General features: G+C 35.2%; 1 protein-coding gene across 50 annotated transcripts in view; it reads right to left on the bottom strand.

Annotated features, from left to right (window-relative positions):
- Window positions 1–15,170, bottom strand: part of LOC106872674 (bromodomain adjacent to zinc finger domain protein 2B) — a 269,963-nt gene that overhangs the window by 45,793 nt on the left and 209,000 nt on the right. For 28 of the 50 annotated variants that reach the window (XM_089364670.1, XM_089364684.1, XM_089364669.1 and 25 more), the window contains 3 exons: window positions 10,595–10,633; window positions 7,240–7,355; window positions 4,589–4,618 (listed from right to left, as the gene is read on the bottom strand). In XM_089364670.1, the coding sequence (XP_089220796.1) occupies window positions 4,589–4,618; window positions 7,240–7,355; window positions 10,595–10,633 (185 nt within the window). The remainder of the gene's footprint in view (window positions 1–4,588; window positions 4,619–7,239; window positions 7,356–10,594; window positions 10,634–15,170) is intronic. The other 22 variants (XM_089364696.1, XM_089364693.1, XM_089364717.1 and 19 more) reach the window with 3 other exon arrangements.

Genomic DNA, 15,170 nt, shown 5'->3' with positions numbered 1-15,170 from the left:
TCAAAAGTATTTTTCGCAGGAGATAGAATTGGTTAAAGAAGAAAGAATAAAAAGATTTTCCTTTTTGTTATGTTTAGCTTTTAAAAAAATATCTACTTTAATACAGATCTTCAAAATATTGGAGAGTATGCCCTGGGAGTGAAGCAAAAGTTAATTTTTAATTAAATCATTAAAATTTGATAATAATTGAAAAAAAATTATTCTCCAAGTATATTAAGGTTAACAATAACAAAAAAAAAAAAAAAAAAAAAAAAAAGAAAACAGAATATTTCGGCACAAAAGACAAAATAAGAGGTTGTGATAGTCATGCATTTCTGGTTATTGATATTAAATTCAGAGGTAAGGCAGCAAGCTGGCTGAATCACTAGCATGCTGGACAAAATGCTTACAGGTATTTTGCCTGTCTTTACATTGAGTTCAAATGCAGCTGAGGCGGATTTTGCCTTTTGAGGTCAATAAAATAAGTATCAGTTAAGAACTAAGGTGGATGAAATCAACCGGCCCTCTTCCCCCAAATTTCAGCCCTTGTGCCTATAGCAGAAAGGATATTAAATTGAGATATTAGTTTATTGAATAGTTACCAAGGCAATTGCCAACACAACATACCAAGTCTATAATACTAAATGATTATGATACCCCCCCCCCCCCCCCCCCCTACTACCACTGACTTAACCCCTTCGTCACCAACCCAGCTGAAACTGCCTCTGGCTCTGTAGTACAAATGTCTTGTTTTCATAAGTTTGGAATTAAAATCTTCCACCAAACCTTAGTCACAATTCATGTTCTTAACACTAACTTCATGATAGCTAAGTTATTTGACTAAATTCTTTGTTATATTTAAAAATTAACTGAAATAAACAGAGAGCATCTCAAAGTAAATATTTTAACGAAAAGGTTCGTATGTTTTGAACTGAAGACACAGACTGATGAAAATAAATACAATGAGATTGTTGTTGATGTTTAGCTTTAAGTTAGTCCTGGACAAACAAGCCTGTCATGTGACCCTTCAACATTCATATTACTCTACCAAATGTAAAGCTTCTTTATTCATATTATTTTGAAGTAATCATGTACTGTCTTGTAGCTTTGAGATTTCGATGATGCTATTGTCTATTTTTAGAATGACATTGTAGGATAGGTGTGAGAAGCTGGATCTGGCCAGTTTGAACATAAAGCAGGTAGAATATTTGGGCCACATATGACTGGTTTAAATACTAAATGTTTAAGGCATTCCACCCATGACCAACACTCTTTTTTCTTGTAAGACAATAGGGTGTAAATGAGGGAGTGTTGACATTTTTTCTAGCTGGTCAAGCAACAGCATAAGGACCACACATCCTCCCTCTCTCTCCATATATATATATATATATATATATATATATATATATATATATATATATATATATATATAGTATCATCGCTAGGCAACAGTCTCTTTCTTTTTTGAAAGAAGATCAAAATAATGATAAAAAGTTTATGTATAAAAAAATGAAAAATTTGCAAGCAATTACGCACATCTCTTAAAAATTAAAAAAGAAAAGTAAAACTATCCACAGTAATTTTAGATTAGTTAGTTTATCCTATCTGGAAGCCTTTCCTTTATTTTATTCCTTTAATTAATTAGTAAACTGCTAATTTGTAATCAATTTAAACTACCGCCTGTGTCCAATTAACAAATTGACTTATAAAAAAAAAATCTCAACACAAAATGAGAAAAAAAAAAAGTTCTGATTTTTATTATTTATCCTCCTCCTCCTGGGGCAAGATGAGGAGGGGTGGCAGATGATAAAATAATTAGCAATTATGCTGTAAGATATGTATAAGACATTGGTCTTTACGTCAACACTTCAAAGACTACCATAATCGGAAGGGTCCAATAAGCATCATCAAACAAAAACCTTTAAAATCTGTGAATTCAGATTCTTTGTATGTTTAGGAAGTAATGTTGTATGCCAGGAGAGGCTGTAAAAATTTGTCTTGTGAAACTTGAAGCAGATAAAGCTATAAATGTGTAAATACAGGGATGGATAAAAAAAAAACCCTTTGGATATAAAAAAATTGAAGGCTGTTTGTGGGGCTTGAACCCACATCTGTAAACATGACAGATGCACATCCAAGGGTTTTTCCCTAATCCAATATTCTATACGCTATTATTTACAGCTGTATCTACTTCAAGTGCCACCATTAAAGACGATTTATTTCATGTCTTTTGAAGATTCTAAATTCTTATGAAATGAACACTGGCCAAAGTATTTTCAAAACCAGAAGTAAGAAAACTAAATGACAGTCGCAAGAGAACTTATGAGTTCTTGAGAAGTTTTGTATCCTAACAATTATCGCTTTTCTAATCAGAGTTAGAAGATAACCCCATCCATTACTAATTAGATATGTCTATGTTTATAGGATTTAATCAACTGCAAAGTTTAGCGTCATCACTTGGGATTCGGGGGGGGGGGGGCTTCTGCAGAGTCCACACCTAGTTTTGACTAGAGGACAATTTGTTAATCATGGCTTGCTGGTCCCCTTTTATTGTCATCAGTCTTAATGACTTCTGGAAAAAAAAGTCATAGGTATTGCCTGGCCTCTTTCGAAGAAAGCCATAAGCATCAACAACAAAACCTACTGGACATTTGTTGTTATTTCATTGGCAGTCTAGTTATTGAATCCCTATTTTGAGACAGAGAGAGAGATACAGAGAGCAGGAGGGAGGGGGGGGAGAGAGCATGGAACTGTGTGTGTATGGATGTAAAAGAAGTTTGATTAAGAAAGGAGAAAAAGACGAAAAAACCAGTGGGAGCTCTTATCAAAAACAATTAAGTTAGAAATTTTAATTATTATTTGTAAAATTTGACACACATATAAACTTATATCCTATTTTATGAATGTTTTTTAAATGATTCTTTTTTTTTATTTATTTATTATTTTTTGGTTAAAGCATACTATCACTAATGAAGTAGTTTACTTGCTGGAGCAATGGATATTTGTTACAGTTAGATGCCTTCTCTAACTGCTAACAAAACTTAAATTAGGAACAAAAGCATTTTCCTTTGGTTAATCAATCAAATTACAGCAGTCAGAGAAGAGTGCCTTGTTCTTTTTTGTGGGGCACAACACCATGACAAACAGTAATAAAATCTACAGCTTATTTCCACACCTTAGAGTCACAGTCAAACACTAAACTCAACTTCCTGTGTTCTAAGTGCATCCAGTTGAGATTTTGTGCACGTGTGTGTGTTTGTGTGTGAATGTATTTCATGTCTACAGCCATGTGGAAGCTGAGCTGGTTCTAACAATACATCCTATGTATCGACAGATGATGTCCTAGAAATTGACAGACATATTTTTTCTCTTGTTTGTTTATAACGAGGACAGTCTCCTTTCTTCATTTCACACAGATTCTATTATTATTATTATTATTATTATTATGTGTAAGGACTTTTGAGCGAGATCATTGCCAGTGCCCCTGGACTGGCTCTTGTGCGGGTGGCATGTAAAATACACCATTTTGAGCATGGCTGTTGCCAATACCGCCTGACTGGCCTTCGTGCCGGTGGCACGTAAAAGCACCCACTACACTCTCAGAGTGGTTGGTGTTAGGAAGGGCATCCAGCTGTAGAAACTCTGCCAAATTAGATTGGAGCCTGGTGTAGCCATCTGGTTTCACCAGTCCTCAGTTAAATCATCCAACCCATGCTAGCATGGAAAGCGGACGTTAAATGACGATGATGATGATGATGATGATGATGATGATTATTATTATAGCAATGAACTGGCAGAATTGTTACTGTGCTGGACAGAATGCTCGGTGGCACATCTTCCAGCTCTTTACATTCGGAGTACAAAACACCGCTGTGGTTGACCTTGCTTTTGATCCTATTGGGATGGGTGGGTGCAATAAAATAAGTTCAAGCTGAGCACTGGCGATCGATGTAATTGACTAAACCCCTCCCTCAAAATTTCAAGCCTCGAAATATTATTATTACTATTATTATTATTACCTCATTTGGTTAGTAGGTTGATGTTTTTCAACTTATAAAGTATTATGAGAGGGTTATATGTTTACTCCCTGTGGACCAAACTTTTTCATAGCTTTAAGCTATAAGCATGACAACAAAATTATGTTTACTCTTAAAAGACTAACATTATTATTATTACTATTTTTTCCCCCTTGCAGCAAGATACATCATGTGATGAGAAAGTCACAAATCCAAATTAACCAAGAAAAAAAAAAGAAAAAACAAACAAACAAACAAACAAACAATAAAATGAACAACAATAAATAAAAAGCAAGAACAAAATCTTCAAAAATACCATAGCAGCAAAAAAAAAAAAAAAAAAAACATAAAAAAAAAGAAGGGAGAAGGGGTATAAAGTAAAGAAACCAAGTTAGAGTCCATGTTAGCAAAGGCTAATAATAATAATAATAATAATAATAATAATAATAATAATGATAGCAAGCAAATCTCTACATATAAAACTACAGCCTGTACACTACAATTTATATTAAAAAAATGTACTTTGATAATGTCTATCAGAGTACACAGTTTCAAATACATTCGCATTTTGAAATATTCATGCAGCGACTTACTCGTTCCAGGTGATACCAAAACAGATTGGACTGGAAGGGTAAGAAGTTGATAATTAACAGAAGTTTTAAATTAAACATCAACAGCTAGAAATATATGTAAAGTAAACACAGTTCAAACAATAAACATATTTAAATGAAAACTACCATTCAAAGGAACTTCAAGAGCATGTACAGAGCCATGTTTACTCTGAAAGTTATGGAACCAATCAAAAGCAATTTTAAAAATTTATTTTACAACAACACGGCTTCAAGAAGATTAGAAGAACTTGAATCTTTTGGTACTAACCCACCTGAAGCTGTCATTACTAGTTCCTGTTTTAAAGTTATCCAAATTAAAACCTTCCATAAAAATTTCATGTTAATCTACGTTTCAAACATTAGCGCGAGAACGATAAAGTTGGTTTTCCTAAATTACTCATCATTTCAAAAATTAATTGAAATAAAGGAACAGGTGTGGTTCAGTGGTAAGGAGTTTGCTTTCAAAATACATGGTTTTAGGTTCAGTCCTACGTCGTCAGGCAAGTGCCTTCAACTATAGCCACAGGCTGACCAAAGCCTTGTGAGTTGACTTGGTAGATGGAAACTGAAAGAAGCCCATTCTGAGTGTGTGTGTGTGTGTGTGTGTATTTTACTGTCTCCTTGCCTTGACAACATATGATATAGTTGTAAGCGAGTGTCGCTGTCATACAAGTGGCACCCTTCATTTCCAATCTTCTGAGATGTCTTGTTGTGGGGAAATATTACCGCATTTGCAAACAGGTAAAGGTTGGAAACAGGAAAGACATCTTTGACCCATGCAAGCATGGAAAGGTGGATATTAAGATGAAAGGAAATGAAAGCAAGGTAATAGTTGTCCTCATCTTGTTTGTTATTAACACGTTTTGGCTGATATACCCTTCAGCCTTTGTCAGGTGTCTTGGGGAAATTTCGAACCTGGGTTCTCATTCCTAAGGTATTTTTCAATGTTATTATTATTATTCATGTCACTGCTTGGAATCAAACTCGGAATCTTGGGGTTAGTAGTCCGTGCTCTTAACCACTAAGCCATATGCCCACGGGCATATGGCGTAGTGGTTAAGAGCACGGGCTACTAATCCCAAGATTCTGAGTTCGATTCCAGGTAGTGACCTGAATAATAATAATAATAACATTGAAAAGTACTTTAGGAATGAGAACCTAGGTTCGAAATTTCCCCAAGACACCTGATGAAGGCTGGAGAGTATATCAGCCGAAACGTGTTAACAACAAACAAGATGAGGACAAATATCTGTCAAATGTAAATAATGTAAATAATGTACATAATTCCTCATCTCTTAGATATAGAATTGTACCAAACACATTTCCAAAGAATATTGGAAATGAATGACATTCATTTACAACAATTACATGATGGCAAGAAAAAGAGACACAAATATATGAAGAGATTCTTTTCAGTTTCCACCTATCAAATCTACTTACAATGCTTTGATCAATTGGGAACTATAGCTGAAGACACTTACCCAAGGTGCCGTGCAGTGGGACAGAACCCAAAACCATGTGGTTCGGAAGCCAACTTGTTAGCCACACAGCCATGCTGGCACCAATAATCATGTAGATAATTTCAGAAATTAATCAACAAATTGAAAAAGAGTAATAATTAAGCATTTAATGAGAATTTGTAATGTGTTAGATTCCAGCAGCAATAAAATGCATTTCCTTTGGACCCCATTTATTCAGTTAGTAGCAAAATCTTTGATGATATTGATCTCAATCACCATCACCAATCACAGAGGTACTTAAGTATTATTTTGATTTTGAATAAAGAAAGAAAAAGATGTTTAAATTAGTAAAATTGTATTTAATTAGCCTTAATTGTAATTATGCAAAAATTTTATGACACTTCCTCTTCTCACTCCAATCACTTTGTTTCTCCAACTGTACTTTGACCATCTTGCCTTGAGCAAATGGAGATACCTAAGAGAAGAGAGGACACCTCTTTAAGTCTTGCAGTGTACAAGGCAACCTCACTAGTGCTGGTGTGACAGTAAAATACATCACACTGTAATGCGGTTGGTGAATAAGTGGAGACTAAAGAGGATTTTTTTAGCCTTACTGAGGACATGACAACCTGTCTAGTGCAGGTAACAGGATGAAATGCACCCAGAACCCTCCTTAGAATGATTGTTGTTGAGAAGGGCAACAACCACTTTATGCAGCAACCATGCTGCAAATGGAACATACAGGTGAAACATGGTCCTCCAATCCATTTAGGAGGGTAGAGTCATCTTTGAATAAGAAATGGCTCCTACTGAGATACCTTGTCCAGCTCATATCAATATGGAAAGCCAGCACAAAATTATGATAATGATGATGATGATCACTACTGATACAGGAATTATATTAAGAGTTATTGACACCCAGACTAATTAGCAATTATGAAATCTTTTGTTCCACATTAAGCAGCTTAATTGTTTTTTTTTTATAGTATAGCAAGCAGCTAAATAGTATATTTTAACAATAAGTAATATACAATTTATATGGATTATCATACATATAATTGGTACTGATTGCTAGAATTAGTATACAGAACAAAGGTTTTAAAAACAAAACAAACAAAAAACTTACCAAACATGAACAATGTTTCAAAAGAGGAATATGATGCATCGACTTACCTCCAAGACTTGTTGAGCCCGAATTTCTCGTTCCATTCGCAGTTGTTCTTGACGTTTTAGCTTTTCCTGTTGTTTAACCTGCTTTTCTTGTTCTTTCATTTGTTTCCGTTCAATGGCTGGATGCAGACAAGGACAAAAAATAAATGTTTAGAAATAACAAAAAACAAAAAACAAAAAAACCCTCCTAAAAACATTTAATTCAAAACAGTCAAAGAGGGAGAGGGAGGAGTAGAAGGCGGAGGAAATAATCAACAACCAGAAACATTAGATATCAAAAGCTCTGACAGCAACTCTACCCCCTTTCCCTATAATACCTGAAGCATCATCCATATTTCATCTTACTTTATGTAGATCACACACTCCAATGTAACACCAAACAAATGATCATATTGATAAACAATATCATTATTTCTCAATTATATTATATAAGATGACAATGGAAACAAAGATTAAATTTAAGGAAAATAAATATATAAATATATATGTAAGCGACACAAACAACAGTGGATAATTCCAACCAAATTATGATGCTACTACAAACAAACAACTGGATATTGAAATTCCTCCAAGTAAGGTGAAGTTAGATGAAATCGTGTCATTCGGAGTTATTTTGTTTTAAGCATTAGATGTAGTTTAGTTTAATATGGCTCAATTAAGGTTACTGATTAATTGTTAATGCAAATCTCCAGTCTGTTGTAACATGTGATTATAGCATTGAAAATGAACTGATGTTTAAAGGGAACTCATTTCCCTCATAAAGCAGGGTCCACACACGTATTGTAATAAATTATGTATTGTAATAAATTATGTATTATAATTCAAAAGGCCCCCAGCATTTGTCTTGCAACCGGGTTTATGCTGAGTTTGCTGGGAAACTGACCTACCAATACAACTTGGTGTCAGTCATTGGACTGTGGCCATGCTGGGGCACCACCTTGAAGGATTTAATCAAAACAAATTGACCCCAGTACTAATTTTTTTAAAGTTTGGCAACTATTTTATCAGTCTCTTTTTGACATACCACTAAGTTATAGGGGCATAAAGAAATTAACACCAGGTGTCAAATGGTAGTTCAAGGGACAGGGAGAAATACACACCCATATATCATGGGCTTCCACACAGTGTCCATCAAGCAAGTTTGCTCATAAGGCATTGGTCAACCTGGGGCTATTGTAGAAGACACTTGTCCAAAGTGCCTTGCGGTGGGACTGAACTTGCAGCAACATGATAGCAAAGCAAGCTTCTTAACTACACAGTGATGCCTGAGTAACAATGATATGATGCGTGGATGGTTCTGTAGCTTGAATGGCTGCAACATTCAGCAACACCAACAGATCAGGCTTCCTCCTCCTCATCATCATTATAAGCATCATCAGTGACACCATAAACTGCAGAGTGTCAAAGCATCATCACATTCTGTGTATGGATGGTGAGTTTATAACATGTCCCTACCTAAATAAAACAATCAAGGAGCTGGGTGGCGCGAGTGGGCCAGAGACTAAAATAAACTCAAGACTGTAACAGTCTGGTTCTTAGTCTGGTATTTAAGTATGTAACCCACCATGTTAACTATGAAGAAACAAATGTCTGACATGATGTGATACCATCTTGATGGAGCCTCTGTGCGATCATTCGGCTTGCTAGAAACAGCAGTTAAATCTCCCTAAAATGATGTGCTACTATTTTGCAAAAAAAAAAAAAAAGACGAGGAATACATTGGTTAATGCAGTTCTAGATAGAATGTGGTGGTTTCAAGTTTTAGTACAAGACCAGCAAGTTCAGGAGCAGGGGTAAGTTGATTCGATCGACCCAAGACCTCAACTGGTTCTTGTTTTATCGATTTTGAAAGGATGAAAGGCAAAGTCGACCACAGCAGAATTTGAACTCGGTAATAAAGACAAATGGAATGTTGCTAAGCATTTAGCCTGGTACCATAACAACTCTGCCAGCTTCCTGCCTCCATTAAAACTCATAACAATGTTAAGTAAAACATTATTAAATAGATCCCGTCATTGTGTTGGACATTTCTCTTTTTGATACTCAACTGAAGTTAGTCGAACATTATAACTAACATTAAGCTATTTGAAGTTAGTTGCAGCTTAACTACGCTTTTATCTGCATTTCCAAAGGGTTAAAATCAATATGAAAAGGTTTTAGCATTGATTTTACAATCCTTTTTTGTAATAATTTCAACGAAATATTAGAGTGGGATTAGGAAAAGCTGGAGTAAAATTTCTGTAAATAACACTCAGAAGCAAAAAAAAAAGCTGCCTAAAAACAGACAATTCCATTGATCACCTGAATTAGTTTTTACTAATCATGCATAAAAAAAAAAAAAAAAATCCCTAAGAGAAATGCTTAGGCTGAAATATAGCTAGTACAAGCATTAGTAATGTTCATATGACACAACTAGAAAAGAACCACTTCTAGAGATTAAAGCAGAATTTCACTCATCTCCTCTGTCCGTCCTCAGCTCCCAGTTTCAAGTGATTTTGATTGAAACTGTGGTGCTGAAACTAAGCTTTTCTTTATGGCCAGAAAGAAAGCAAAAACTTGCCATAGTTGATGGTATATAAGATACAATTTCTTTTTTTTTCCCCCTCTTGATAAATGTTTATAAAAGAAAGAAAACAAAAATCAGCTCAAGCCATTTATGAGAAGTTGGGCCTCACATAAGCTTTAACGTGTTAAAAACTCTATTCCTGAATATGCTGAAATTGGGTTGCATCTAATATGCCATAGCTTTGTAGGGACTGGCATGCCAAAGAATAGATCCAGCATTTCGTCTGAGTGTTGTAAAAGGCAACTAAAAGAAGTTGAGGTAGGATTTGCACTTTGACCTCGTAAAACTCTCACCAGTAACAACGACCCCAAACAGACCCATGAGTTGGAGGGTTGTCACTTAAGGGGTGCAAAGGGAACGCTAGGGAATCACCAACAAACCGTGGATGCAGTGATGTACAGTACAGTGTATGCCTCTGTACCTGACCTGACCTGACCTGACCTAATATACCCATGCATCTTTTATGCCATCAAATATGGTAATATGTAGATATTTTGGTAAAATTCCAATTTAACTTAGAAACAGAAAATGAGGAGAGTGAGTTTATCTTGATTAGAATTTCTAGAATTCTATTTATAACTTTTCAGTGAAGTTCATTGTTAAGATCATTCCGCGACATTGATTCTTCCACTTGTACACAGCAGTTATACATTGGTTTCGGAACAGAACAAAGACATGATGTCAAGGCAAGCAAACAAGAATTAAGGCAACACGTAAAAAAAAAAAAAAAAAAAAAAAAAACTGTTCAACAAATGAAGACCAAAAAGCAAATGCGTAAATGGTTAAACTAACCTATATGCTGTTCCCAGCGTACTTGTTTGTACGCGTTTTCTATAATGAAACAACAATAGAAACGGTCAAGATTGCGGCCAGCAATAATTGGTAGAATTTAGAAGAGAGAGAGATAGGAAAAAAAAAAAAAAAAAAAAAAAATCGTTGCAACAACTTTAAATTCATCTTTGGTAAATATTTTCCTGAATCTGAAATATTTCATATCCTCTTCAACCATTTCAAATATAAAATTAAATTTATATACAATATTTGATTTATTGCTGTAATAATTACAATTTACAACATTATGACAAACAATTGATATTATTTTACACACACACACACACACACACACACACGTTTATGTCTCACAGGTAGCTTTTGACTTTTTGTATCAAAAGTCTTTTTTTAACCAGAATATTTTACACGTTACAATTTATAGCTTCATCTGCTTCAAGTTTAACTGTTAAAAACAAATTAGTTATATATCAATCCATTTTATTGACTTTATCTATCTATCTATCTATCTATATATATATATATATATATATATATATATATATATATATATATATATCCTGTGCACTCCAACCTTAATCAGAGTCAATGCCGAGCCCCAAAGACATTAGGAACCCCTACATGATTATAACCTGGTATAGGAGCAGAGTTGTAAAATTGATTATTCGGAGCTAACCTACTTATACAAGAGTTGACACTAATTAAATATATTTAATTAGTGCCAATACAGTGTCAATGCTAATTAGTATCAACACAGTGTTAATACAAATACATATGATAAATGATGATGATGCTGATGATGGTATTTGATTACGAGAGGATATGTATGAAACACTGAAAGGTGTTTATATGCCAAATGATGTGACTGTAGGAGTTAACGAGTTCAGACATATATAGTGATATATTCTCTTATTCTTCTACTTGTTTCAATCATTTGGTTGTGGCCATGCTGGGGCACTGCTTTGAATTTTAGTTGAATGAATTGACCCCAGTGCCTTTTTTTCTTTTTTTAAATTAAAGCCAGGTATTTATTCTATCGGCTCCTTCTGCAGAACCACTAAGTTACGGGGAAGAATATGTATATATATGTGTGTGTGTGTGTGTGTATATATATATATATATATATATATATATATATATATATATATATATATATACACACATATGTATGTATATATCTATGTATATATATATTTATGTGCGTGTGTATGTATATATATATATGCATGCAGGTATGTATGTATCATCATCATCATCATCGCTTAACGTCCGCTTTCCATGCTGGCATGGGTTGGACGATTTGACTGAGGACTGGTGAAGCCAGATGGCTACACCAGGCTCCAATCTGATCTGGCAGAATTTCTACAGCTGGATGCCCTTCCTAACGCCAGCCACTCCGAGAGTGTAGTGGGTGCTTTTACGTGCCACTGGCACGAAGGCCAGTCAGGAGATACTGGCAACAGCCACGCTCGAAATGGTGTATTTTATGTGCCACCTGCACAGGAGCATCCATATATACATATCTATGTGTGTGTTGTATGTGTCTGTGTTTAATCCCCACAAAACTACTTGACAACCAGTGTTGTCTACCAATCAAATCCTATTCAAAACATGTCCTAAATTGAGCCATGAACTCCTTATATAGAAAGGGCAAGCTTCAAACACCAGTCAGAAGCAAAACAGCTGCAACATGAGCCATATTTTTCTATTTCAAACTTTTGAAAATCAGTGTGAACTGTGAAACCGGTTAAATCTTTAAATATAAGAAATATTTTAACTATTCTCAGTGCATTTTCAACTTCTAGTTTTCCTATATTTCTACCCATTTGGAATAAAATAACTTTGTTTTACATATAGATATACATGGATATATATCAGGGGCTTCTTTCAGTTTCCATTTACCAAATCCACTTACAAGGCTTTGGTTGGCCCAAGGCTATATTAGACACTTACCCAAGAACCATGTGGTTGGGAAGCAAGATTCTTACCACACAGCTATGCTTGCGCCTATAGAAATATTTTCAATAGAAATTGATTTATTTCTCCAGTTTTGACAGCTGGAAGCCTCTAAAGCTAAAATCTTGGGGTTCATAGAGATAAAAAGTAACTTTTTACTGTAATCATACTGAGAAAACAAATTAAATGAAATACGTCTTTGGGTTGACCTTAACATTCAGATTACTCTATCAAAAATAATGTTCTTATTTAATTCACATCATTTACAATTAATTAACTTGTAGCTTTATCTTGTTTTCAGGTTTTAATGATGGTAGGGTTTAGTTTTTGGAATAACATTGTAGGGTGAGTGCAAGAAGCCAGATCTGGCTAGTTTGAACATAAAACAGAATATTTGGGCTTGATGTGGCCAGTTTAAACACTTGAGAGTTAAAAGAGACAAGTTGCCTGGTGGAGAAAATGTAAAAAAAAAAAAGAGAAAAAAGACAGTGTTAAACACCATTATTAATTCCCATCAAATCAATCAATGTAGCATTAACTTCCTTTTCTTCAGACCAACCCACTGGATACCACTGCTGGTCCTTTGGTAGAAAATTGCCTGTTTAAAATTGTTCATATCTCAATTAAAACCTTTACACCATAATTTTATGGTAGGAACCTTTTGATAAGTTATGTTTTAAGCATCAATTCCAAGTAGAAATATACAGTAAAGTTAGTTGATTGATTAAGTCGGGCAATCAGAAACATGTTCCTCAAAGGGTTAACAACATCTCAAAAAGTACAACATGCAGCAACTCTAAAAATATGGCCTCCATCGCTGTCAGTTTTCATCACCAATATCTGAAATTGTAATATGCTGAAATGAACGGACTGGAGTTAAATATGGTTTCCACTGATCGGAAATAGGTCTTTTATTTTAAATCTCCAACAGCTGTTTTTTAAGCACATCATCATCATTTAATGTCTGTTGTCCATGCTGGCATGGGTTGGGCGGTCTGACCAGAGCTGGTAAGCTGAGGGGTTGCACCAGACTCCAGTCTGATTTGGTATGGCTTCTACAGTTGGATGCCCTTCCTAACACCAACCACTCTGAGAGTGTCAGGGGTGCCAGCTGTGTAACACCACTAGGATTTCACTTGGATTGATGGATCTTCTCAAGCACAGCATATTACCAAAGGTCAATTGTCATTGCCCCCGTGAGGCCCAATGTTTTAAAGGTGCCTTTTACATGCCACCGACACATCATCTGTTAAATGTCCACTTTTCTCTGCTTGCATGGGTCAGAAGGAGTTTATTAAAGGCAGATTTCCTATGGCTGGATGCCCTTCCTGTTGCCAACCCTCATCTGTTTTCAAGCAAGTTAACGTTTCCCCATCAGCAGACATGTTCTCACAGAATATTGGAAATATATGACACTGCTTGTATGACAGTGAAACTCACTTACAACTATTACACAATGTCAAGACAATGAGACATAAGCACACACACACATCAATATCATTTAATGTCTGTTTAAATATGACCAGTGAGTTTCTGATTACCAAATTCACTCACAAGGCTTTGGTCAGCTTGGGGTTATAGTAGAAGACACTTGCTCAAGGCGCTGCACAGTGGGTTTGAACCCTAGGGTTAAACTTCTTACCATACAGCCATACCAGCACCTGTGCATTTAATTCCTTAGTTGTCATAAATAATTACCAGATAATCATCTGAAAACGTTAACTGATATAGACCAGCATACTAATTAAAGAAAGGTTTGTGTCCCATCTGTTTAGTGGAATCAGAGCTAAGTACTGGTACTTAAGAATCTTTTGTGGCATTGAAGATATTTATATTACCATTCTTTCTTTTTTATTCAAGAAATGAAGATTGTAAGTGAAGTAGATTTTAGTTAAGCTATTTCAGATGGATTCTAAAGTGTTAATAAACGTCTCCAGCCAAAAGAAACTATTCCTGATATGGAAGAAGGATTAAGTTATTACCATGATAAACTGAATTTTATAAGTTTTACAACCCAGATAAAGTTTCATTTTATGATAGCAAACTGCAAAAGTAACAGCAGGGTCAATAATTTGCATCTAATTATTGCTAATTCACTGTCCTTTTAGAAACAAGACAGACAAGAACTCTTAAAGGCTCTGTCTCTAGAATATTATGAGCATGGTGTAGCCATCTGGTTTCACCAGTCCTCAGTCAAATCGTCCAACCCATGCTAGCATGGAAAGCGGACGTTAAACGACGACGACAATACGTACAGACATATATATATATATATATATATATATATATATATATATATATATATATATATATATATATATATATATATATATATATATATATATATATATATATACCGCCTGACTGGCCTTTGTAGGGTTTTCGAGTGAGATCGTTGCCAGTGCCCCTGGACTGGCTCTCGTGCGGGTGGCACATAAAAGACACCATTTCGAGCGTGGCCGTTTTTGTGCGGGTGACACGTAAAAGCACCCACTACACTCTCTGAGTGGTTGGCGTTAGGAAGGGCATCCAGCTGTAGAAACTCTGCCAAATTAGATTGGAGCCTGGTGTTGCCATCCGGTTTCACCAGTCCTCAGTCAAATCGTCCAACCCATGCTAGCAT

This window comes from Octopus bimaculoides, chromosome 16, assembly GCF_046866305.1.
Source record: "Octopus bimaculoides isolate indiv1 chromosome 16, ASM4686630v1, whole genome shotgun sequence".
In the NCBI taxonomy this organism is placed as follows: domain Eukaryota; kingdom Metazoa; phylum Mollusca; class Cephalopoda; order Octopoda; family Octopodidae; genus Octopus; species Octopus bimaculoides.
The sequence above is the reverse complement of the archived record's forward strand: the minus strand, read 5'-3'. Positions and strand labels throughout refer to the sequence as shown.